We start from the raw sequence: 24,648 nt of genomic DNA, 5'->3' as shown, positions 1-24,648 counted from the left end.
CTCAGGACGCCTCGGGGGCCCTGGTGCCAGTCTGGCCCTGCAGCCGGTGGGGGCGAGGCCCCGGCGCGTGGGAGAAGGCAGGACGCCCGGGGCAGGAGAAAAATACAGTTTATTTACAAGTAGAAACATTTTAAAAACGCCCCCTCGGCCCCCCGGGAGGGCAGGGGCAGGCAGGGGGGAGCTGGGCTCCTGCCTGGGGCTGCCCCCTGCCCGCCCCCCCTTCCCCAGGGACCCCCAAACCCGCGGAGGAGCCCGGCGGCGCTGGGGTGGCCCCGTCCCGGTCCCCGGGAAGCTGCCTCCCCCTTCCCCGCCCCAGGGCTGCGGGGTCCCCCCGGGGAGGGCTCAGCCCCTGGCCCCAGCCTGGCATAACCGACACTGCGGCCAGCCCTGCGCCCCTCCTGCCTGCACCCACGGGTGTTCCCCGTGGGAACGGCCCCCTCCCCGTGCTCCCCCCCCCCGGCCCCGGGGGGTGCGGAGGGGGGCGATGCTGGGTGCAGCAGGAAGGGCACTGGGGCCCTGCCGTGCTCGGGGGAGCCCCAGGCAGCCCGGGGCGGCGGGGGGACGTGCAGGGCAGTGTCACAGGGGGAAGGGGGCCTCATCTGTGTCCCCCCCGGCGCTGCTGGGCCCTGGAGAGGTGCCCACAGCACTGGGGGGGCAGGGAGAGGCGAGGGGGCGCAGGCTGGGGCCGGGGCAGAGCCGGCAGCGCAGGGCACGGGGGAAACCTCAGAATTTGGTGTCCTTGAGCGCTCGCCGACTGGCCTGGAAGGGGCAGAGCAGAGAGGAGACGTTAGTGAGTGTCGGCAACCCGCGGCCACGGCCCTGGAGGCGGCTGTGCCCACGCTGGGACCCGCTGCCTCCGTGGCACAGCAGGGACAGGGCCGCGCCACCCCCTGCCAGCAGGGAGTGGTTGCCCCCATGAGCCCAGGGCAGGGGTTCGGGGCACTGGGGAGAGCACGAGGCTTCCCCCTGTGCTCCCCCCACGCCATCGGGGGCTCGGCAGCCTGCCACGGGTGCCACGGGGGGCGCGCGGTGCCTACCTTGCCCTTGGGGGACTTGGCGGTGGCGATGCGGGGCGAGCGGCGGGTGCTGCCGCGAGGGGAGTTCTTGGGGGTGGTTTTCCGGCCGGCCGCCCGGCGCAGCAGGCTGTTCCCCAGCTTCTTCGGCGTGTTGAGGATGCTGAACGCCATCGACTGGCGCCTCTCGGGCTGCGGAGGAGGGCGTGGCACCGTGAGCGTGGGGCAGGACAGGGGGGTCCCGGCCCCGCTTTTTCTCCCCGGAGCTCGCTGCTCCAGGCCCGGCCGCTCACCTGCTTGCCGGGGGCCTGCTGCTCACTCCTCCGGCTGACCTGGGAGCTGCGCCGCTCGCTGCGGTCCCGGGGGGTCTGGGGACGCGGGAAGCAGCTGGTCGGCTTCTTGGACTGGAAGAGAGGGGACAAACCAGGACCCTCACCTGGGGCACGGAGCTCCGGAGCCACCCTCCCTGGGAGCCGGTGGCAAGGAGGGGACCCGAGGTACTGGCCCCAGGAGGAGCTGTTCCCAGGGCCCCAGCACCCCCCAACATCTGGAGAACATCTGCAGCTGCCCACCAGCCCCAGCCTGGCTCCTGGGAAGCCGGGGAGCTCGCGGCAGGCAGGACCGGCGCGGCGTGGTGCGGCTCGGCTCACCTCGGGGGTGTCGGGGCCCTGGTGGGACTCATCCGAGAGGCGTTTCCGCTGCTGCCGGGTGGTGATGCCGCCGGCCCAGGCCGTGCTCAAGGTGCTGCGGCGGGCGGCCATGCCGGCGGTGATCTGCGAGGGCTGCATGCTGGCACGCCGCAGCGTCTCCTTCGGGTCGCCCGTCTTCATCTCCTCGTCCGTGATGGTCCCCAGGGAGTTGGAGGGCTGGGGAGGCGGCGCAGAGGTGTCACCGAGGGGCGGCCACCGATGCTCCTCCGTGGCTACCAACGCTCCCCGGCTCCGCGTGCCCCCAGGGCCACCCGCCAGCCGCTCGCCGTCCCCTCCCGCGGGCAGCTAAACCCTCACCCTGCTCTCCAGGGGGTAGCAGGTCTTCAGGTGGGGCGGGCAGGCTCGGTTGCGCTGCTGCAGCTCCGCAATGCGGTTCCAGTCGTCCAGCGGCTCCGGCTCGTCCTGGCAGGTGCCCAGGTAGATGCTGCTGCGGCCTAAACCCAAAGCAGGGAGGGCTGAAGGGGGGGGGGGGGGCAGGCAAGAACTGGCCCCCCCAAGCCAGGGCAGAGCCCCCCACCCCGCCGCCCCCCTGCCCACACGCACCCAGGCTGGAGCTGCTGCCGCCCCCCTGCAAGCGCCTGAGGGAGCTGCGAGTCACCGGCCTGTAGCCGGGGAGCCCCAGCAGCGCCGAATTGCCGGGGGTCTCCTGCGGGGAGGAGGTGTCCAGCTTGCCGAGGGACTCCTGGGAGGGGAAGCTGACGAGGGAGCGGGCGGAGGAGGCCGAGCGCAGCCGGCCCTTGCCGGGAGCGGCGTTCGGGGGCTGAGCTGCCGGGATGCTGCAGAAGGAGACATCGGCGCTGTCTGGTTCCTCGGTCTTGGGCTGCTTCTGGGAAGGGGAAATCCAGAGATCACAGAATCACAGAAGGGTTTGGGTGGGAAGGGACCTTTCAAGCTCATCCAGTCCCACCCCTGCCATGGGCAAGGACAGCTTCCACCAGATCAGGTTGCTAAGAGCCCCGTCCAGCCTGGCCTTGGATGTTTCCAGGGATGGGGCATCCACCACCTCTCGGGGCAACCTGGGCCAGTGTCTCACCACCCTCAGCGTAAAACATTTCTTCCTTCCATCCAGTCTGAATCTCCCCTCTTTCAGTTTAAAACCATCCCCCCTTGTCCTGTCGCAGCAGGCCCTGCTAAAAAGCCTGTCCCCACCTTTCTCACAAGCCCCCGTTAAGCACGGCAAGGCCGCAATCAGGTCTGCCCGCAGCCTCCTCCTCTCCAGGCTGAACCCCCCCAGCTCTCAGCCTCTCCTCCCAGCAGAGCTGTGCCACCCTCGCACCATTGCTGTGGCCTCCCCTGGCCCCGCTCCAACAGCTCCATGTCCTTCCCGTGCTGAGGACCCCCGAGCTGGACGCAGGGCTCCAGGGGGGTCTCCCCAGAGCGGAGCAGAGGGGCAGAATCCCCCCCCTCGCCCCGCTGCCCACGCTGTGGGGGATGCAGCCCCGGAGACGCTTGGCTTTCTGGGCTGCCAGCGCACATCGCCGGCTCGTGGGCAGCTTTTCACCCCCAGCACCCCCAGTCCTTCTCCTCAGGGCTGCTCTCCACCCCTCCATCCCCCAGCCTGTACGGACACCGGGGGTTGCCCCCACCCGGGTGTCAAACCCCCCCAGCCCGTCCCAGGGCCGCCCTCAGCGGGGCTGGAGCGGCCCGCGGGGTACTGTGCCCTGCAGCTGCCCGGCTGCTGTCCCATGGGGCGAGCGGCGAAGAGGAAGGGAGGAAGCGGATAACAGGCACAGCAAACCACGCGTCCCCGCCCTCAGCGCAGAGATCCGGCCCTGCGGATCCCTCCCTGCCCCAGGCCCAGGGGCCGCTCACTTTCGTCATGGTGATGTTGATGGTGGTGCGGCGCCGGGCCGAGCGCGTCTTGCAGCCGGAGTCGAGCGAGAGGTCGCCCAGGGAGCCGGCGCTGCTCTCCAGCTGGGACCGCGTCCGGCTGGGGATGGGGGTGAAGTAGAGGCTCTCCAGGGACTCCACCTTGCGGGGCAGCCGCTGGGACGCCAGTGACTCTTCGCTGCCTGGTGGCACCGCCGAGGCCTCCGACTGCGAGCGGCCGACCTTCCTGCAGAGACGGGGCATGAGGGCGGCGCTGAGGGGCTTCCCGGGGCCATCGGGGAACAGGGAGGACCGGGGACACCGGGTTTTTGCGACACCGGCAGCGGGACGGGCTCCACCGAGCCGCGGTGTGCCGGTACCTGGTGGAGTTGAGCGGCTGCGCTTCGTCGAGGCTGAGGTCGAGGCTGTCGGCGCTGAGATCGGCAGGGTTCTGGCGGAAAGTCTCCCGGCCCTTCAGCGTGTCCGTCGCCACCTGGAACTTGCCGAGCTCCCGTAGCTGCCGATTGGCAAACTCCACCTGGATGGGAAGCAGGGAGGGATGGATCCTCCAAGCAAGCCGGCAACGGAGGCGAGGAGGAGGAGGGCAAAGCCCCGCTGCGCCGTGCCCACCTGAGCCTCCAGGCTGCGGACCTGGCTGGTGAGGCTCCTGCAGCTCAGCTCCGACTCCTTGGCCTGCAGGACGCTCTGCTGCAGCTCCTTGGCCAACCTCTCTGACTCGCTCCGGAGCTCCGCGTTCTCCTTCTGCAGCTGCTCCATGGCCTTCAGCTTCTCTGCCAGGTCCTGGTTCTGCTGCTTCTTTGCGTCGTAGTAAGTTTTTGCCTTCTCCATCTAGGATGTCAGAGAAAACGCGTCAGGCTTCCCTGTGGCACGCTGCCCGGGGCGGGATGGGGATGGCGGGGCCATACCAGCCCCTGCCATACCTGGCCTTTGTAGTGCTCGGCCGCCTGCTCCTTCTGGGCGAGCTGCGCCTGCAGCTCTGCCACCTTCTCCTGCTGGCGGCCGGCTTCTGCCTGCAGCTCCGCTTCCAGCGCCTGCGGGCAGGGAAGAGACCAGGTCAGAGGCGCCCCGCAGCCCCGCCTCGCTCGGCCGAGCCCCCCGCACCCCTCGGGGGCGGCCACCGAGCTCCGGGGCTGACCAAGGCTCAGCCCAGCTCAGCTCCCAGGTTTCTGGTCCCTGTTTACCTTCACCCTCTGCTGCTGGGTTCGGGCGGCCTTCTCGTGCTGGGTCAGCTTTTTATTCAGCTCCTCCACCTGGAAGAACACAGCTTGGTCAGACCAGCTCCGGGCACAAGACCCCCATGCAGGAGCACGTCCCTCCCCGCCAGCCAGCTCCAGGGGCAGGACGAGGAGGCCCAGGGCTGCTCAGCAGTGCCCGCCACCGAGGAAGCTCCCGGCACAGCCAGCGCTTTGTTAGCGGGCTCGAGGCAGGCAGCCACAGCAGCCCCACGTCAGTCTTTGCGGGGACGAGGTTCCTGCTACCCGAGCGTAAGGAGCAGCCGCACGCTGGAAGCGAAGCCGAGACCCCTTGAGGCGGGAGGGCGAGGGAAGCCGGCGCGGCTACGCAGTGCCCCGTCACCGGAGCCGGCGTCTCTGTTGCCAACTGTTTGCTGTCAGGGTAAGAGCAGGAGGCCCAGCCCGCCGCAGGCGCCCTGCGTGCCAAATCTCAAGCCATGCGGCTCGAGGCGGAGGCATCCCCCCCGAAGGGGTGCTCCTGCGGTTCCAGAGTGGGGGGTGGCTGCTTGCAGCTTGCCCAAGGCGCAGGCGGGACGTGATGCCATGGAAGGGCCACGAACCCCGCGAGGCCCCCGGCCGCAGCGGGAGCCCCCGGCGCGGGCGAGCGGCTCGTAAATCCCTCGGCAGCGTGGCAGCGAGCGCACCCACCGCCCTGGCGCCTGTAAGCCGCAGTCCCACGGGTCGGACGTCGCCCTCGGCAAGGGGAGACGGCCGCCAGACCCCGGCTGGGCTCTCCCAGCCCCCCGCTCACAGCCACGAGGCCTCTGCGGGGTCCCTCAGGCCGGGCCTGCGGGGGAGAACCAAGCTGGGCAGGGAAATGGGGCTTCTCCAGCATTGTTTCCCACGCGCTAAGCCACAGCACATCTGAGATTGGTGCTGCTGTAAAGCATCGCACCTCTGGCCGCAGCTGGACTGTGCTTTCTGGGAGCGCAGCCCCCTCCGCCCGGCACCGGCCGCTCCCGCCGGCTGGGCGAGGGGCTGAACCTCCGTTAAAGAGGGTGGGGAGAAGGGACAGACAGGAGGCACGGGGCAGCCCAGCTCCCCCCAGCTCCCCTCTCACTGAGACAAGGTATCACAGGAGCAACGGTTCTGTGTCAAGGAGCCCTGGGTGCTCTCGGCTGCCGGTCACTGCCTGTGGCGTGCCCCACGGCCACGCCAGGAAGGCAAGAGTGAGAAGCCGTGCCAAGCCACGGGCAAGCCGCGAGCGGGCAGGCGGCAGGTTTGGACCCCGGTTCCTACTCCCCGTGGGTGAAGGTGCGAGCCCAGAGACCTGGAGCCACGCACCCCACGGCTGGGTCCCCACTGCAAACAGTTCACGAGAGGAGAGGGCGGCTCCGGTGGGAAGCGGCAGCAGCTAGGGCCGTGCCCCGTCACCGTTTAAGCAGCCAGCACTTCGCACGCGTTACCTGCTTAGCTTGTTCTTTCCGAAATACCTCTAGCTGCTCCACCTGCGAGCACAAAAGGCAGAAGTGAATACGCGGCCGGCGCAGACCAGGCTGCCTTTCCCGGGAGCGCCCGTCCCCACCGCGCCCGAGTGCGTCCCAGACCCCCGGCTCCCGGGCTGAGCAGGAGGACGAGGATTCGGGGGCACGCAGGAGACCGAACGCGCCCCCGTTCCCAGGGGGCTGCCCCCGTCCGGCACGGAGGCTGCAGGAGCCCCTACCTGAGCCGTCAGCCTCTGCCTCTCCTCCAGCAGCTTCCTCCTCTCCTCCAGCGCCGCCGCTTTGCCACTCTCGTACTCGTTTCTCATCGTCTCCAGCTTCCGCGCCGTCTCCTCGGCCTCCTGCCGGCTGCCAGCCACGAGCTCCTCCGACGCCGACCGCAGCCGCTCCAGCTCCCGCGCGTGCCGCTCCCTGGCCTGGCCCAGCTCCGCCTCGAGCCGCTGCTGCCCGCGGCTCCGGCTCTCGCCGAGCCCCCGGTTCTCCTCGGCCAGCCGAGCGTTGGCCTGCTGCAGCCCCGCCAGCCGCGCTGCCTGCTCCGCCGCCTCCGCCTGCAGCCGCTGGATGGCCCGGTCCTGCTCCGCCGACCGCTCCCGCAGGGAGGGCACCTCGGCCGCCTCCAGCTTGGCCCGCGCCAGCTCCGCTTGCAGAGTGGCCAGGGCTTTCGCCCTCTGCTCCAGGTCCTGGCGGTGCTGGCTCTCCAGGGAGGCGCGCTCAGCCTGCAGCTGCTGGCAAAGGTGCTTCAGCGTCGGCAACTCCCCGGCGAGTGCCTGGGCGCTGCTGAGCTCCTGCTGCAGGGCGGCCAGGAGCTGCTCCTTCTGGAGGCACTTGTCCTGGCAGACCTTCACCTCCTGCCGCAGCTCGTCCTCCCGCTCGCTCTGGCAGTGACGGTCTCTCTTCAGGGCCTCGATGGTCAACCGCAGCTTCTCCGTCTCCTCCTGGTACCGCTGCACCTCCACCTTCATCAGTGAGCACCTCTCGGCCGCCCGGGAGGCGGCGGTGGCCATCTCCGTCTGCAGCACCCGCAGCCTCTCCTCCAGCTTCTTGCTCTTCTCTGACTCAGCGACAATCAGGCGCTTCAGCTCCTTGCTCTCCCCTTCCTTCTCCGTCACCTGCCGATGGAGGATGGAGACCTCGTGCTCCAGGCTGCTGATCAGGCTGTTCTTCCTCTCCATCTCCTGGACACACTGGGACACTTGCTCCTTCCAGCTCTCCTCCGACCGGCCTTTCTCCTGCGCCACGGAGCGGAGGGACGCCAGCTCCTTCTCGGCAGCGGCGATGGCGGTTTTGCTCTGGACCAGCTCCCTGCCTTTCTCCTGCAGCTCCTTTCGCAGGGCCTCCACAGCGCCGTCGTGCAGAGCCTGCGCCGACCTTGAGGCCTCCAGCAGCTTCTGCAGCTCTGACGCCTTCTCCTTCTGCTGGGCCGCTTCCCTCCTCGAGGCCTCCAGCTCCGCTTGCTCCATCGCCGCCTCAGCCGCCGCTCGCTCCAGGGCAGCCATAGCCTCCTGCTGCTCCCTGCACTTCTGCTCCAGCTCCTCCACCTGCAAACGAAGCGCCTGGCTCTCCTTCAGCTTCTCCTGGTAAGGGTCCTGGCTCGAGCCGGATTCCTGCTCCTTGTGACGGGTCTTCTCCTCCGAGCTTTTGAGGGACATCTCCTTTGAGCAGGTGGCCTTGACGCCATCCCCCTCTGCATCCCTGCTCCGGGTGGCCTCGTTGTCCACCTTGGGCGCCCGTTCCTTGGCCACCTCCGCCGAGGCGAGCTCTCCTTTCAGCTTGCTGACCGTCTTCTGCAGGTCCCTCAGCTCCTCGCCCCGCAAGACGTTTTTCCGGCGCAGCTCCTCCAGCTCGCCCTCCTTCTCCTCCACCAGCCCCTGGGAGCGGGCCAGCTCCTCCCGGTGCACCGACCGCTCCACCCTCTGCTCGTTGAGGGAGTTTTGCAGCTGCGCCTCCAGCTCTGCCTTGCGGGCTCGCTCGGCGGCGCAGTCTGCCTTGGCCCGTTCCACCTCCTGCCGCAAGCGTTCGGCTTCCTCCTCCCGGCCCGCCAGCTCCCGCTGGTGCTCCCGCAGCGTGTCCTCCAGCCTGGTGCCCAGCAGGGTCACCTCCCCGGACAGCTTCTTCACCTCCACCTCCCGCTGCCTGCCAGCAGCGGCCGCCCGGGAGAGCTCGGCCTCTGCGCTCCGCAGCCGCTCCACAGCGGTTTGCAGCTCCTTGGATTTGAGCTTCTCCTGGGAGAGCTGCTGGGAGACCCCCTCCAGCGCCTCGGAGGCTCTCCGGGCATCTGCCTCCAGCCCGGCCACGCGTTGGGCTGTGGCTTGCTCCGTGGTGGCCATCGTCTCCCGCAGGGAGGAGACCTCGGCCCTCAGCTTCTGCTCCTCGCCCTCCTTCTCCTTCGCCCATGCCCGGGCGCTGGACAGGTCAGCCTGGAGGGCAGCCAGCCTCTCCTGGTGCTCGGCGGCCAGGCGCTCCGCCCGGGCCTCCAGCGCCGCCGCCTTCTCCTGCTCAGCCTGCAGCCGCTGGCAGGCCCGGCTGTGCTCCCGGCTCAGCACCCGCATCTCCTCCTCCAGCCGCCCGCGCTCTCCTTCCTCCCCTCGGGCAGCAGGGGAGGCTCCCATCGGCTTCTCCCGGCTCTCCTCCAGCGCCTGGTGCTTGGCTGGCTCCTCGGCCCGCTCCTGTGGAGCCAGCTCCCGGCCCTGCGCCAGCTGCTGCCTCTCTGCCTCCAGCTCGGCGATCCTGGCCAGGCTGCCCTCCAGGCTCTCGGCCGCCCGCCTCTTCTCGTCCTCCAGGATGCCCTCGGTGTTCCGCAGGGATTCCTCCAGGAAGAGCAGCCGCTCCTGCAGGCGGGTGTTCTCCCGGGCCAGCCTCTCCCTCTCGGCCAGCTTCTGCTGGCTCTCCTTCAGCCTGCCCTCCAGCTCCCGCAGCTGGGCTTTCAGCCCCTCCGCCGCTCCCTGCTGCCGCTGGGCGCCGAGCTCGAGGATCCTGGCTTCCAGCTCGCCGATCTTGCGGCTCAGCTCAGCCTTCTCCTCCACCGAGGCGGCCTGGCTGGCTTCCTGGGCCTGCGCCATGGCCTGCAGCTGGCTGCCGAGGGACGCGTTGGCCTCCCGCAGGTGCTGGAGCTGCTGCAGGGCAGAGTCCCTCTCCCGCAGGGTCTTCTCGTGCTGGGCGTCGAGGGCAGCCAGCCGCTCGGCCTCCCCCTCACGCCTTGCCTCTGCCTCGGCCTCCCGGTCCCGTAGGTCCTGCTCCAGCCTCTCCCTGACCCGGTGGCTCTCGGAGAGGGAGCTCTGGAGGCTGGTGACAAGGCCACTCAGCTGCTGCTTCTCCTCCTCGAAGCGGCCACGCTCGGACTGCAGGGCTGCCTCCCGCAGCTGCTTCTCCTCCTCCAGCCGCAGGACGGTGGCCTGGAGCTCGGCCCCTTTAGCAGCGAGGCTGGACACCTCCTGCTTCAGCTCTTCCAGCTGGCAAAGAGAAGAGAAGGGGGGAAACAAAACACATGCACCCCCAGGCGTTACTTGAGCTGCACCCAACAGCTTCGCTGGAGACCCATGTGCTGCATCCTGGTGCCCACCTTCCCTCCCGGCACCCCCAGTGCACCCCATTTCCCCTCAGCCTTGTGCCGCTCTGCTCTCTGGGACCAAGCGCCTTCTCTCACCGTGCAGGAGCTGCTCCCTCTGCAGCCAGCCCGCGCTACGGGAGCCTGGGGGAGCCAGCAGCCACCCGGGAGCGGTATTCCCAACTCAGCCGGCTCTGCCCCGCGCAGCCTTACCCTGCACCCCCCACTCTCCCCAGCTGGAGGCGTTTCCCACCCGAGCGCTGCCCGCCCTCGCTGCGGGAGCCAGAGGCTCCCTCGAGAGCCAGCCCTACCTTCAGGACGTCTCCCATGACCTCTCCCTTCTCCTGGGCGCTGCACTCCCCCAGCTTGGCCAGCTGGTCCTCCAGCAGAGAAATCTTCCCCTGGAGAATCTCCATCTTCTCCTCCGAGCATTTCTGGGGACAGAGACATGGGACTGAGCACGGCGCGAGGCGAGGAGCAAGGAGAGGCGCAGTCACCCAGCTTTAATCGACACCCAGCTTTCTGGCAGCTTCGTCTGGGCAAGCTCAGGGCTCCTCTCCTGGCGGTGAGGACAGCAGCCTGTCCCGTCATGGGAAACCCTTCCCGGGAGCGGGGAGAGGCTTCCCGCAGGAGCCAGCTTGCACAGCCTCTCCCCGTGTGCCGGCACGGCCGAGCAGGAGGCTCCTGCCCACGGCACCCTGACGCAGAGCTGGCAGGGCACGAGGCAGCCCCAGGAGCCTCCCGCGGGCCCCCTCACCTTCTCCTGCAGGGCGGCACGCAGCTCGCTCTCCAGCTGCCCCTGCTTTTCCTGCGACTGCGCCAGGGCCGCGTTGTGCTCCTCCGAGAGCTCGTTCAGGGCCTCCTGCAGCTGGACCAAGTGACTGGCGATCTCCCGCAGCTGCGAAAGGAAAATCCCCCGTCCCAGAGGAGGGGCAGAAAGTGCCCACGCTGCCTGGGGCTCTGCTCCGCTCCCCTCTCCCGAGCGTCCTGGGTGCTCACGCCCTGCACCCAGCCCCTATTTCCCTCACCACGGTTCCCCTTCGGATCAGGAGCCCAAAGCAGGCTTGGTCACTGGGTCAAGGCCACAGGAGGCCAGCGGCAGAGCCGTAAGCAGCCCCGCGTCCGGCGCTGCCATCAAATCCTTCCCCCCTGGCTCCCACCACAAACGGCTGGGCTGTGGGGCCACGGAGAGGACACAGCGCCCCGTACCTTGAAGGAAAGGTCCCCATTCTCCTCGGAGAGCTGGTTGATTTTTCGGTCCATTTGGCCTTTTTCAGTCTTCAGGTCCTGGCACTGCTTGAGGGCCTCGTGCAAGCGCACCATCAGGCTGCGGGAGAGGAGGTCGTTAAAGCGGGGGGTGCAAGCCCGAGGCAGGCGAGGACATCGCTGGGGACTGATGCCGCTGGACATTGCTGAGGAAATGGAGGTAGCGAGGTATCGCTGTGCCGTGGTGAGAAACCACCATAAATACAGCTCTAAACTGGGTCCCGATACGTCGCAAAGCGGAGCAGAGATAAGCGATGCTTGTGCTTTGCGCCAGCCGAGGGCGGAGGCAGCTGCAGGACGCCAGCCGCCCCTCTGCAGAGTGAAATAAGTGGGGAAAGGACAAAAAAGGCACGGCGCCTGCCAGTGGGGGCTGCGCATCCTTCCCAGGCAAGCACGGTGCTGCACCGGGATGCGGGAAAGACCGGCATGCAGCATGGCAGGCGACAGAATTCAAGTGCGAGCCGCAGCCCAGTTCAGATCCGATCAAACTGGAGGGCGAGTAGCTGAGGAAGGGGCTGGGGTCGGGAGCTCCAATAAGGCTCTGTGTCTCTGAAAGCTTTCAGCTTATCCCAGAGCCGGGAAGCTGGGAAGGCCACGCAGGCTGCTCCGGAGGCAGGCGAGACCCACGCGGGCAGCACGCCCTGTTCCCACATGGGGACGGCCATTCCCGTGCCGGGCTCAGGGGAAGGAGCGGGCTGTCAGAACACGCTGCCTGCTTTGGGACCGGCTCCCGGCCTGCTGCAGGGGGAAAAAAAAAAGGCTATGGGCCATAATGGCCCTGACCACGAGGCACCGTGTGCCGGCTGGCACAACCGTGTCCTGGGCTGCATCCCCCGCAGCGTGGGCAGCGGGGCGAGGGAGGGGATTCTGCCCCTCTGCCCCGCTCTGGGGAGACCCCCCTGGAGCCCTGCGTCCAGCTCGGGGGTCCTCAGCACGGGAAGGACATGGAGCTGTTGGAGCGGGGCCAGGGGAGGCCACAGCAATGGTGCGAGGGTGGCACAGCTCTGCTGGGAGGAGAGGCTGAGAGCTGGGGGGGTTCAGCCTGGAGAGGAGGAGGCTGCGGGCAGACCTGATTGCGGCCTTGCCGTGCTTAATGGGGGCTTGTGAGAAAGGTGGGGACAGGCTTTTTAGCAGGGCCTGCTGCGACAGGACAAGGGGGGATGGTTTTAAACTGAAAGAGGGGAGATTCAGACTGGATGGAAGGAAGAAATTTTATACTATGAGGGCGGTGAGACACTGGCCGGGGTTGCCCCAAGAGGTGGTGGATGCCCCATCCCTGGAAACATCCAAGGCCAGGCTGGACGGGGCTGTGAGCACCCTGATCTGGCGGAAGCTGTCCCTGCCCATGGCAGGGGTGGGACTGGATGGGCTTTAAAGGTCCCTTCCCACCCAAACCCTTCTGTGATTCTATGACTGCTGAAGCCATCTCCTCCCTGGGGTGCAGCTGCAGAGGAGGCAGGAGAGAACATGAAGGTTTTCCCTCACCCGTTTTGTGCGTTGCTGGGGAAGGGACAGGCAACATGGAGCACAGGGACGCAGGAGTGACAAGGACCAGCCTAGCAGGAGGGAGCGGACGCCCCCGGAGGATTACCTCTCGTTCTTCTCCCGCAGCTCCTCCATTTCCTTGGGCTCCAGCTGGTCTGCGGCTTGCTTCTCGTTGAGCAGAGTCAAGCGGTCAATCCGCTGCTGCATCATGGTGATCTGAGCCTCTGGGGAGGGCGGAGAAAGGGCCCGTTACCATCTTTTTATGTCACCTGAACCCCCCCAACGGCACGGCGGGGGACGTCTGTCCTTCTCCCAAGCTGGTGAGGAGCCGCTGCACAGAAACCACCTGAAGCAGGACAGGGAAGAGCCAGGCTGCCAGCCCTGCTGCTCAGCACGGGCGCTGCCTCAGTCGCGGCTTTTGTCGCCCGGGATATGTACGGGAATACGAGAGGGAAGAAGGAACCCGCGGTCTCCGCATGCGCCTGGGGAAATCCCCAGCACGGAACGTGTTTTGGACGCGGATGGCGAGACTCCTACGCCTGCCAGCCTGCTCCAAATCATTTGGCAGAGAGACCAACAGCCATCTCCCAGAGATGCTCAGAGCTGTTACGACGGCGTCGGAGCTGTCTTGGCTCCCATCAGCAAGGCTTTCTGCTTCGCGCTTTGGTCCAGATTAACGGGGAAGGGTGCCCTTGGCCCACCATGGAGCGAGGCACAGCAAACCCCGAGCTGCCCGGGCTGCTCTGGGAAGCAGAAAAGCCCCAAAGCCGGGAGCTGTGCCCACCTGGGGGCTGGCAGGATGGCACCACGGTCGCGGGGGGGTCAAAGCCGTATCAGAAAGTCACAGAAACCAAAGGGGTCTCAGCCCCAGAGAGCCCTCCCCGCACCCCAGGACGTCCCGATAGGCACTGACCCTTCTCTGTGATGAGCTTGCGATTCTCTGCCAGCTCCACCTCCAGCTCATCCCGGTTCTCTCTCTCAAGAGCCAGCTGCTTCTTCAGCCGGCGCAGCTGAAACTGGGGGGTCTGCATGACGTCCCCCATGGGCGAGGACGGGGGGCCGGGGAGCATGCTGCGGAGAGGCACGCTGCGTTACCCGGTATCCAGAGCCAACAGCGGGGCACAGTCCCTCCCCGCCCAGCCAGACCCGCTCTGGTTCCCCCATCTCGGAGGCAAATCCGGAGCAATAGCTTGGATGCCTCGTCACCCCAGCAGAAAGGCCACTCTCCTCATCTCCACTGCGCTAACGCCAGCCTCCAAGTGCCCGGCGTGCACGTACAGAACCACCTCCAGTCCCAGGGCAAAGCATCCCTCTCCCTTCAGGCCGCAGCCCGAGCCCCACCGCAGAGCTCGCTAGAGAGAAACTCCTGTAGCACATCCAGCAGCAATAGGAGCCTGGTCCTCCCGAAGCCACCCAGGGCAGGAGAGGGCCACAGGCTGCTCTGGGAAGCGTCCGTGCTCATTAGGCTGAAATGAGCTGCGCTAAAAGGAGCTAATTGGAGCCCGACCTCACTCCCCCACCGTACATCCCCACGGCAAGCCCGCAACAGGACGGCACCGCCGCAGAAAGGGGGTCTCCGTCGAGTCGGCGTGCGCCCTGGCTGCATCTCCAGGTCCCAGAAGCCGCCCTGTCCGTTTGTCCCCTCCCCTCGCTCCCCGCGGCAGCCCGGAGGCTGGGGACTTACTTGTTGGCGCCGGAGGAGGAGGCGATCTTCTGCAGCTCCAGGAAACGCACCTCTCGCTTGTGCGGGAGGGAGAGCAGCGGGGAGTGCTCCTCGGAGCTGCTGCCGGACGCGCTGGACGAGGACAGCGGTGCTGGAAACCAGAAGCGAGAAGCAGGCTGTGATCTTCAGGTTAATGCCAGAAGGGAGGGTTTAGCAGCTGAAATCCCCGATGCGCAGGAACCACAAATTCCAGCAGGGACTCGGGAACAGGGATCAGCCCAGCCAAGAAAGCCATAAACCCGCCTTACATCCCTGCCCTGCCGTCTCCACGGTCCTGCCCCGGCACTCCACTCCCACCCGCCTCGCTGCTCCGGGGAAAGCGCATTTCAGCGGCCTGCGCCGCACAGGCCGGGGTGCTGCCGCGTGGGGAGAGCCCCGCAGGAGCCCCACTCCTAAAGAAGAGCTTACAGGGGACCGTTTTGCAGTGCTCAGTCCCAGGGAGAGGGGATCTGGATGGTGTTGCTGCTTTTATGGCTTGGCAGCTATAGCAGCACAAATGGGGGAAAAAACCCAATGTTTTTATGCTCTAGAAAAGGGTCATCCCCGCCGGTAAGGTGCTGCCGGCACGGGAGCTGTGGAGGAAGATGGCAGCAGGGCTGCACACTCGCAGTATCCCACACTGCTGCTCTCCACAAGGGTAGGGACTGCTTCTGTCCCACCCCGAGCTGGCGCTTGGACAGTGCTACAGCAAACAGGTTAACCTGTCGGTCTCACCACGGCGCTGCACTGGTGCCAGCCAGGAGAAAAACGTGCCCAGTGCCTGCTCTGCCTGCAAAAGGCTTGGCCTGTGACCCCAGCCACAGCACGGGCAGCCAGGGCCCGGTGCTCACCTTTCCTCTGCAGAAACGTCTCCAGATTCTCATTCAGGCTCTCCTCGTTGTCCAGCACAAATCTGAGGATTGACGCCAGCTCAACCTGTGTCGGAGGAGCCACGGGGTCAGCAGCTCTGCCGCAGCAGCCGCGGTTCGCGACCACAGCTCCCTGCCCGCCCGTGCCTGCCCCGGCAGGTGCCCACGCCGGCAGCCACGAGCCTTTGACTGCCCAGATGCACTGGCGAGCACCGCAGCGCCCACCCCGCGCCATCTTTCCAGGGGACCCAGAACAGGAGGGCGGGCCTCAGAGCACCCCCCAAAAGGCACCGCTGCTTCCCCCTGCGCCCCGTCCCGGAGGGGGAACCCAGGAGGGGTTACCTGGGTCTTGTAGTCAAACTCATTCCAGTCCCCGGGGCTCTTGCAGCTCATGGAGGTGTGATACAGGAGCAGCACGGCCACCTGAAACAAGGCGGGTAAGCGTCAGCGACCCCAGGTCGGTCAGCGGTGCGTCGGTGCCGGCTAGGAGTAAAGCGTGCCCTGCCGTTACCTTGGCCAACGCCAGCTCCTCTCCCTCCAGGAGTTTCTGTGCCGAGACCAGGTTCTCCGCGGCCGATTTGTGCTTGCAGTGCTCTGCAACGTGAAGCAGGATTCCCAGTCAGGCAGGAGCCCCAGGCGCTGGGCGCGCTGCCTGCCAGCCCGTGGCGTGTGTCCGTCCCCCGAGGTGAGGGGCTGGGGGCACCGCGATGCATCCCCAAGGAGAAGGGGCAGAGGGCGGGCCGGGCTCCAGAGCTGAGCCCCCAGAGCTCAGCCTCGGCCATTAAGGGCCTTTCTGCTCCCTCCCTGGCAACTTCCCCCTCAGTCCCGGCCTCCCCACCTCGCCCTCAGCACCTCCCTGCGCCTTCTCCTCCACCACCAGCACAAACCGAGTCCCATCTATGGAGGGTGGGATACGGGGTGGGATCTGGGGTGGGATACGGGGTCTCCCCTTCCAGGAGAGACCAAGCAAAAGTGCAAGAAAATTCCCATTTCCCCTCCCAGGATTCCTGCTCAGGTAAAGGTTTTCCAGTGGGATTTGAGCAGCTTGAGGCCAGGCACCGGGCTAGGAATGCCGCCCCAAAGCAGCGTCACCGGAGCAGCCACCAGCACCCTGCCCTTCAGCCCCGGACCTCCTTTGCACCGAGCCCGGGCTCTGGCAAGGATTCCCACGGGGAAGCTTTCCTTCCCGCACGCTGCCGCGGGGTCAGGGCAGCTCCGCCTGCGCCTCGTGAAGCTGCCGACGCAGCGGGGGGTCGCTTAGGGGAAAGAGGAGCCTGCAGGCCAAGGCCAGACCCCACAGGGGTGGGGGGCACCGAGCAGGGCCAGCCGCTTCCCCCGGCACCGGCTCTTACTCTGCAGGAAGCCGCGGATGAAGGAGATCCTCTCCGGCAGCGGCTGCTCCAGCACAGACTCCCCCTCCTCGCTCCTGTGGCTAGAAGAGAGCACGAGTTGCATTAACGCTTCGCCGAGGGATTAAATAAACGGTGCTTTTTTTTTTTTTTTTTTTGTAACAGAGCTCGCCGAGCGAGGGGCTGCCTCTCGGGCAATACGGCGTCGGTCTGCCCTACGCCCCCGTGCCAGGGCGGGCGGCCGAGCAAAAGCCAACCAGGCTGTGCCCGGGAGCAGGCGCAGACGCTCCCCACAGCCCCGACAAACATGGCTGCGTTTGGTGAGCAGCCGGAGCCGGGCAGCCGGGCCCCCCCGCCCCGGCGCGTGTGCCGGAGCGCTGCCGGCCTCCGCCGCTTCCTCCTCTGCCTGCCAGCCCCGGCATCCGGCACGGCAGAGGAGCTGGCGGCATCCCCGCCGGCCGGGGAGGCACCGCGGGGGCCGTCCTACAGCCGGGCGTTTTTCTTGCTATCGCAAAGAGTCGCCGTTTGCGGGAAATGGCATTTTGGAGACCTGCAGGCCCCGCTCCCCTCCGGGTCGCTGCCCGGGAGCCCCCGCTGGATTTTGGGGGAGGCTGAAGCTGCCTCTTGCAGTTCTTACTCAAGACCACGCTCTTCTTCAACAGCCACCGTTCAGAGACCGTGTGCCTAAAACCCACGCCAGCCGTACTCCATCGGCGCTCCTTTGGTACCTTCGGTTACTCCCAAGGCACCGAAAGCAGGGACCTTGCCCCGGGAAGGGGCTGGCACGAGGATTTCCTCATCCTCACGGATTTCCCAGCCGGGCCCCCGGCGCCACGGGGAGCTCCCCTGCAGCTCAGCCGGCTGCCGCAGCGGCCACCCCACTGCCGCCCCGCTTATCAAGCTACGGTCAGGCCTGTTTAGCGAGCACACGCCGGCGGTGATCCCGGCTAATCTGAGCTGGAGCGCAGGCCCAGGAGATTAACCAGGTCTGACTAAATATATCCCCAGTGCAGGCGGCTCCTTCCTCCCCACCCACCGCGGGCACATCCCTGCTCCGAGCAGGCTCTCCTTACGCCGCGAAGGAGGTAATTATAGCAGACAAGCTCCCACAGAGCCTCCCGCCGGAAGGGTTTGAAAGCAATGCCGCGCTCGGCGCTGAGCGGCAGCCTCACGCCCTCCCAATTTGCCTCACCAGCTCGTTAACGATGCGCAGCCAGAGCAGAGCACGCTCGGTCCGAGCTCCAATGCCCATTATGGCTTGCAGGTTTTAATCGCCCTTGCTCCCAGGCAACGAACGCGGCTCCTGACAGAGGCATTCCTCCCAGGCCTGCCCGGCCACCTCGGGTCCCGGGACAGAGCAAACAAGCTCAGTCCTGCCCACCCCATACTTGGAAGCAGCCCGACGTCCCCAGAGAACAGGAGCGCTTCGTGGGACGGGCGCTGTCATTCTTTAAGCTGCTTTACAGACCCAAGGCTTCCTCAGGATCCCAAGGCTGCGGCTCAGGAAAACTTGCCGGGCTGTTTCCTCACCCGAGCAGCATTTATGGAAATAAAGTATCCCCCATGCGGCTCCAGGAGCCCCTGCGCCGCTGGCATCGGCGCTCGGCTCTGCTTCAATGCCAGGAGCAAGCCCAGACGTCAGTGCCAGATGAGATAAAGCGCCTCAAACGACAGAAACTCTGGCCAAAACCCTACCTGGGCAGCTCCGCGGGGCCCGACAGCTCTGCCCCGCGCTCCGCAGGCAGACCCCGGCCACGCAACAGGCAGCCCCCGCCTGCAGGGCTGTGGGGCAGGCAGGGGAGCAGACCCTCTCTCACCTGCCTCCAGCAGGTTTCTCTTGAGCCGGAGCTGCCGGCAGAGCCCTGGTACATGATCGATGTATGGAGGCTTCCAAGCAGGGCAGCCCGAAAGGCTCATCGTCCCGCATGTGGTGGGTTTAGGTGCAAAGGAGCCATGCTGCAAAGGCACGAGCCCCATCTTTCACTGCAGCGGACTTCAGAGCACGCCCGGCGGCAAGCGCTGCTTACGCAGGTGCTGTGCTTTGCCGGAGCCTCGCTCGGAGGAGCCGGAGATCCAGCGCCAGGTCTGCCAGAGGAGGAATATCCCAGGACCCCCACTCCCACCCTGCCCAGACAGGGACCGCGCTGGCGGCCGGTGGAGGCTGTCGGGGGCTGAGGCCGTGGCTGCGGGAGGCAGCCCAGTGTGCACTCACCGCCGCCTTCCAGCCAGTCGGGTGGTTTGGAGCGCGCGCCGGCTCCCCGTACTCACATTTTGTTGATGATCCTGATGAAGACGCTACAGTCCTGGAGCTGTGACAGGTCATCGAGGGGATCGGTACAAACCTTCGTGCTGTTCACCTAGAAGTGGGGTGAGACGGTCAGACGGCAGAAGCCAACATGGCGCCGTGCTGTGCCACCCGCCACCTCCCAGTCCTGGCAGGGGACAGCGAGACCAGTCTGGGTGCGAGGGCAAAGCCAGCCCTTCTGACCACCCCCGCCCTGCCCAGGCAAAAAGCTGACCGCGATCCCTACGGCTCCACAGCCGGCGGGGCCGGCACGGGTCTCGTTTATCACGCCGCGATGCTTTGCGCAGACACGGCACCGCTTTGCAGGCAGATCCAACAGCCCCTTTATAGTCCAGCTGCTGCTCGCTTCCCAGGCCTGCTCCCTGTGCCAGGCTCAGCTCCGGCTCCCAGGCAGTTTCCACGGCCGGACCAAGCTGTTCCGGCATTTCTGGTTACTCGACAGGAACGGTGAGCAAGGCTTCTCCTGCAATCACCCACCTGCCCCAGCCACAATCCCCGCCTCGACCGGCCCCGGCATCGTGCCCCCGGGGAGCCGCCGGTGCTGGCAGCGGCTGGGTCCCACCCGGGCCGCACGTCCCACCTGCAGAGCAAGCTGCGGCGGGCGAGAGGGAGGCCTTACCCAAGCCAGGAGAGCCGCGGCTCTCGCGCCGTGAAGAGGCATCTTCGCCAGGTTGCCAGGTCACTGCCCGGACCTAGGAATGCCAACAAAGGGGGGGAGAAAAAAAAAAGGGTAATTAAGGCCAAACATAGTAATTACATTAATATACGGCTTGCACACAGCACCAGGCATTCGTGGCCGCCAAGGGAGGATCTGCCCTCTGTGCCAGGCCGGCCGTGGGCGGTACGGAGGCAAGCAGCCGGCACCGAGCACTGCCGAGCAGCAGCCGGATCCTCTCCCGCAGCCCCCCGGGATTTACCCCCGCAAGCCAGGATCCCAAGAGCGAGGCTCAAGGGAAAACCGCTGCTCAGGCTCCTCATCCCCAGCATCGCCTGCTGTGCCTCCGTCCCTCCCCCTCACCCCCGGACTTCTCCGAAATTTCTTTTAAAAGGAATTTAAAGGCCTAGCAGCCCGGGAGCCTGCTCAGACCCCGGGCCCAGGCCGGTCCCTCTTGCCGCGCGGTTTCAGCCCCGGCCCCCGGGGGAGGAGGGCAGCGTCCCGTCGGGCCTGTCTTTCACGCCACGGCAGTGCAAAACAACCGGTCGCGGCTCTGGCCAGCTGGCACGGGCAGCTGCCGTCACCCCGAGGGATCCTGCGTCGCCGTGGGGCACCGCAGGTGGCCGAGGGCTTCTCCAAGGCTGTGCCGAACCGCGGGGCTCCGCTGCCTGTGGCAGGCTGGAGGCGGGGAGCCTGACCGGGGCACCCAGTGGGCTCCTGGCTGAGGGGCTGGCAGCTCCTCGGCTCTTGCTGCCCACCCGGGGATGGCATTGCCCCCGCTGCCAGTCGTGGCTGAGCACCGGCATCGCTGCCGGGACCACCGGCATTCCAGGCAAATTTGCCTCCCTCTAGAAAACACGAGCAGCGACTTTAGAGAGAGACAGTGTGGTTCAAAGCACAAAAATCCGGCATGAGTAGGGATGCCACGCCAAGAGCCACGGCAGTCCTGCGGGATGGCCAAGAGCAGGAAAAAAAATCCCCCAGCACTGTGCCGAGAGGCAGCCGACCCCAGCAGGACACGGCAGCCACGGAGCACGGCACGGCACAGCGGAGCGGCACGGCCCGGGGGGAGCAGATGGGGACCAGCAGTAAGAAAGTGCCCAAACCAGGCGGGACACGGGCACCAGCAACCAGCTCCGGCCGAGAGCACGGTGGGAGCTGTGGAGAGCGCGGGCTGCCAGGCCTTGGCAGGGGGAGGGATCTCCCGCAGACCTCGCGGGGGAAGGAAATTTAAAAAAAGAAAGAAAAAGGAGGGAAGCCAGGCTGCCGGGGGTCTGGAGCCGGCCGTGCCGGGAAAGGGGCTGAGCTCCCACTGTGGCATTGCCTGCGGCTTCTCTGGCTTCCTCCCAGCCGTGCGGCCACCGGCCCCCAAAACGCCGGTGGGGTGGGAGCCGGGGGTCCCTCATCCCCCACCGCCCCAGCTGCCGGGACCCTCGGGGACGGGCGGGCTGCCCACTCTGCCCCTAGCCGGGACATCACTGCAGGGGCTGGAGGGAGCCTGCAAAGGTCACCCAGCCCCAAACAAGCCCGGCGAGGCGGCGGCCAAGCCGTCAGATCGGTGCCAGCTCCCCTTCCCGCTGCCGCCGGCGCTGAGCAGAACCACCTGCCGGGGCGGGGGGAGCCCCCAGGCATCCCCGCGCAGGGTGGGAGCAGGGAGGAGCCGCCCCGCTGCTCCCGCCACCGCTGCCAGGTCCCCTCCGCGGCGACCTTTGCCTCTGCGCCGGCCGTCCCCGGTGCCACCCCGGTAATCCTGCGGCGGGGAAGCTGCTGGGAGCAGACCTGAGCCGGGGTGAGGACCCCCGCCCAAAATGACCCAAACGGGGAGGGTGCCCCTCAGCTCCTCGTCCCGTGTTGCACCCCAACACCCCCCGCTGCGACGGGCCAGGAGCCCGGCTGGGATCCGCAGCCGTTCCCGGGAGTGCCTGGCACACCACGGCCACCCGGCTTTTGGGGGACGCGGAGCACCCGCCACCTCCACGAGCTCGCTGGGAAGCGCAGGATCCTTGGTGGGATGGGTCCTCCCTCCAGTTTGGCTAAAAAACAGCTCCTCTGCCCCGCGGCTGCGGCACACAGCCTCCCGGCACCCACCGCCCCTCCAGCCCCATGGCTGGGGGTGCCGCGTGCCCGGGCCAGGACCCTCCCCAAAAATCCCCCCCAAGCCTCTGGGCATGAACGCAGACTCCCGCCGAGCTGGGTTTTACCGGAGCCGGTCTGCAGGAGCACCGGTGCCCGGCGAGAGGCCGGGATAGGCAGGGCTGCCCGCTCCTGCCCTGGTCACAGCCTGGCTCGTCGCCAGCGATGTCGGCTTCCCCGAGCCGCGCTCGCCAAGCGCCAGAGACAACAACATGACCCTCCACGGGGAGATGCCGCGCGCATTAACGCCTGGATCCCTGCGATGGCAGACGGGAAGCGGCTGGGGAGCCCAGCGCACCGGCACAAAGCCCAGCAGCGGCCGCGAGCGCTTTCCAGCCACGTCCCCAGGGAGGGTCGGTGGGGAAGGGTCCGGTGGGAGCCGGGGGACGAGCCCCGGCGGTGACGGTGGTGGTGACGGCGGCGGTGGCATTGTCCTTCGCCGCTTTCCCCCAGCGCCCGCTCCGGTCAAAACACGGCGTTACGCAAGCCCGCGCTTCCAGAGCTCCCGACGTGCCAACCTGCCGGAGGGACGCATCCGTGGCCCCCCAGCTGCCCCAGGGCGGGGGGTCCCGCTGCAGGCAGCGCCCAGCAGCTCACCTGGGCAGGGTGGGCGACCCACGGCAGCCCCACGGTCCCAGGGACAGGCCCACGGCCGGCATGGGGAGGAGGCGGCGGGGGGGGGACGGACACGGCCGCCACCCCGGAGCTCGAGCTCCCGGATGTTGGCGAACCCAAGTCGGCCGCCCGCGTCCCGCCGCGAGTCGGGGGTTCGCACCTCAGGGGCTGGTGGGGCACCGGGGCAGGAGCCGCACGCTGCGGCGAGGCACCGGGGCTGGGAGACGGCGAGCTTCGCCTCCCCCGCCTCCCTCCTCCTCCTCCTCCTCCTCCTCCCCCCCAGCCCTGTTGAAAACAAACAAGGAAGAGGGATAAAGTCTTTGTTGGGGCCTTACCGGGGGCGCGCGGCCGCCGTCGGCGCACGGGGTTTAATCCGCCATGAGTGCTGGCAGCCGGGGAGGGCCGGGGAGCCAGCGGCCACGCACAAAAGAAAAGTTGTTGGGCTTCTCTTCGGCGGGGCTGGCAGGCGACGGTTCCCCTTCCTGGCCCTGGGCCACCCCACGTCACCGCGCTGAGGCCGCGCTCGTTAAAGGCGCACGGCACAGAAAGCCGCCGCCGCCACTGCTGGCGTGGCCACGGGGAAGGGGCAATGTCCGACCCCGGCCACGGCTGCGCTCGCTGCTGTCACCCTGCCAGGGCCCGGGGTGACGGGGGCTGGCGGGGCTGGCGCGGACCCGCTCCCGGCCCCGGCGCTGGCAGGGAGCGGGGGCTCGGCGGACAAGGGTGCTGGGGCCCCCGGTGCCAGCCCCCGTCACCGCTGACCCAGCTAGAGCCTCACCCCAGCCGCTCCTTGAAAAATTCCCCCCGACACCCCCCACCACAACCATGGATTCGGCGGGGACCGGAGCAGTGCCAGGACCGACCGCCGGCAGAGACGTCCACTCGCTGGCCGAAGGGGCAGCGGCACCCCCGCCTCCTGCCCGGAGCGGCAGCTGCCAGAGCCCTACCTGCAGCCGGGGACCCCAGCTGCCTCCTGGGGCTGGCAGGGAGCAGGTGAGGAAGGGACGCTCGTCCCTCGCTGCTGAGCCGGAGACCCTCGGGAGCCGTCCCCGGGGCCCCTGGGCTGCTCGAGGAGGCCTGCGGCCACAGGCCGGGGCTGCCCCGAGCTGCACCAGCCGGGAAGGGGCCGAGGAGGGGAAAGCTCTGTTAAACTGGCCCCGGGGGAGCGGAAGAGCCCGTGGGGGGACGCGACCGCCAAACGCCGCTGGCAAAAGCTGGGGCTTTGCAAAACGGCTGGGAACCAGAGGGGGACGCCCAGCCCCCGCGCTCCGGCCGTGTCCCCTCCGCCGCTGGGACAGGGACGGCGCTGAGCTTGGCCGGAGATGGAGGCGCAGCCAGGGGCGGGCGAGGCCGGAGGCCCCGGTATGTACAGACCGACCGGAGCTGGCGAACGGAGCGTCTCCTACCGGATCGGGAGGCAAGGAGGCGCCCGGCCGTCGGCGTCGTGCGGACGAGGGCGCAGGCGGTGTGGCACGCGGCGGCGGGCAGCAGGCAGGCGGAGGCCTCCGATCGGCTCCCAGCAGTGCCCGGGGCCGTGCCCGTCAAACGGCAGCGGCTCTCAGGGGCGCCTCTGCCGAGCCCCAAGCCCGGCGGGAAGACACGGGGGAGCCCTCGGCTCCACCAGCCCCGGTCACCCCGGGACAGCGGCACCGGGGACAGGCCCAGGCCTCACTCAAGGCCCAGGCCCCCGCTGAGGCCTACGGGAACCACCGGGCCCGCTGCGCACGGCCCCCCCCGTGGCCCCGCCCACTCCCCGTGGCCACGCCCCTTTCCCGGTGGCCCCGCCCCGCCCCGCCCCGCCCCGCTCTCCCGGTGCGCCCCCGTACCGTGCCGGGGCCGTCGCCCGCCCGCCCCCCCCCCCCGTCGCCACCACCGCCACCGCCCCGATTCAAACAGCGGCGCCCCGCCCCCGCCGCCTCCCCATTGGCCGCCGCCAGGGCGGGGCGCGTCACGTGGTCAAGAAGGACTACCAATCCCGGCGGCCCCTTCGACTCTCGCGAGAGCCGCGGGGAACGCCGGGAGCGGGTTGCCGGGGCGACGGCGACGGCGTGGGGAGGGGGCGGCGGCTGTGGAAGGTACCGGGACACGCGTGGGGCTGCGGGGAGGGGGCGGCCGCGGGGGGGGGGGGGGGGGCGTGGGGACACGCGTGAGGCCGGGGAGCGCAGGCCTCGGGCCTACACTCGGAGGGTGGGGACACGCGTGGGGCCCTGTGGGGGGCCATGTGCAGGGCGGGGGGTGCCTGGAGGCCCACGGAGGGGCTGGGGACACGCGTGAGGCCGGGGGGGGGAAGCGCACTCCCAGTTCCCCCCCCCCCCCCCAATCAGCTTCATCCGGGGGGGTGTCTGGCCCCACAGGACCCCCGCTCCCCCCACAGACCCCCACCTTCACCCCCCGCAGCTGAGGCTGCAGCCCCCAGCCCCCCCGCAACAGCGTGGGGGGCATCGGGGGGCAGCCCCCCCCCCCCCCCCCCGGGGCTGGCCCCACCCCCACCATTGAGC

The 24,648-nt window shown here is 68.1% G+C and overlaps 1 protein-coding gene across 4 annotated transcripts; it reads right to left on the bottom strand.

Moving 5' to 3' along the window:
* Positions 1-91: 91 nt before the first annotated feature.
* Positions 92-23,904, bottom strand: NUMA1 (nuclear mitotic apparatus protein 1). 4 transcript variants are annotated; one of them, XM_087759185.1, is made up of 26 exons: positions 23,557-23,904; positions 19,367-19,439; positions 18,711-18,799; positions 16,446-16,525; positions 15,605-15,687; positions 15,436-15,516; positions 15,076-15,160; positions 14,207-14,336; positions 13,436-13,593; positions 12,629-12,746; positions 10,981-11,098; positions 10,529-10,669; positions 10,083-10,205; positions 6,449-9,676; positions 6,192-6,233; positions 4,735-4,803; positions 4,474-4,584; positions 4,163-4,381; positions 3,913-4,070; positions 3,536-3,779; positions 2,267-2,549; positions 2,021-2,157; positions 1,664-1,879; positions 1,307-1,417; positions 1,038-1,205; positions 92-759 (listed from the first exon to the last, which is right to left on the bottom strand). In XM_087759185.1, exons 2-26 carry the CDS (start codon positions 19,406-19,408, stop codon positions 724-726), a joined length of 6,270 nt encoding a protein of 2,089 aa, XP_087615311.1. In that variant the 5' UTR covers positions 19,409-19,439; positions 23,557-23,904; the 3' UTR covers positions 92-723. The 4 variants fall into 4 exon arrangements, with proteins under 4 accessions (XP_087615311.1, XP_087615310.1, XP_087615312.1 ...); XM_087759184.1 differs by lacking the exon at positions 23,557-23,904 and adding an exon at positions 22,486-22,939; XM_087759186.1 differs by lacking the exon at positions 23,557-23,904 and adding an exon at positions 22,133-22,352.
* Positions 23,905-24,648: the final 744 nt, after the last annotated feature.

Source organism: Nipponia nippon, unplaced genomic scaffold, assembly GCF_047370975.1.
Source record: "Nipponia nippon isolate SJK-2023a ecotype South Korea unplaced genomic scaffold, ASM4737097v1 scaffold_2, whole genome shotgun sequence".
In the NCBI taxonomy this organism is placed as follows: domain Eukaryota; kingdom Metazoa; phylum Chordata; class Aves; order Pelecaniformes; family Threskiornithidae; genus Nipponia; species Nipponia nippon.
The sequence above is the reverse complement of the archived record's forward strand: the minus strand, read 5'-3'. Positions and strand labels throughout refer to the sequence as shown.

Coding starts and splice junctions, on each gene's coding strand:
- NUMA1 (XM_087759185.1), bottom strand. CDS start 19,408: ATGCCTCTTCACGGCGCGAGAGCCGCGGCTCTCCTGGCTTGG. Junction 4,804..6,191: donor GGAAAGAACAAGCTAAGCAG/GTAACGCGTGCG, acceptor GTGTTCTTCCAG/GTGGAGGAGCTGAATAAAAA. Junction 4,585..4,734: donor CCCAGCAGCAGAGGGTGAAG/GTAAACAGGGAC, acceptor CCCTGCCCGCAG/GCGCTGGAAGCGGAGCTGCA.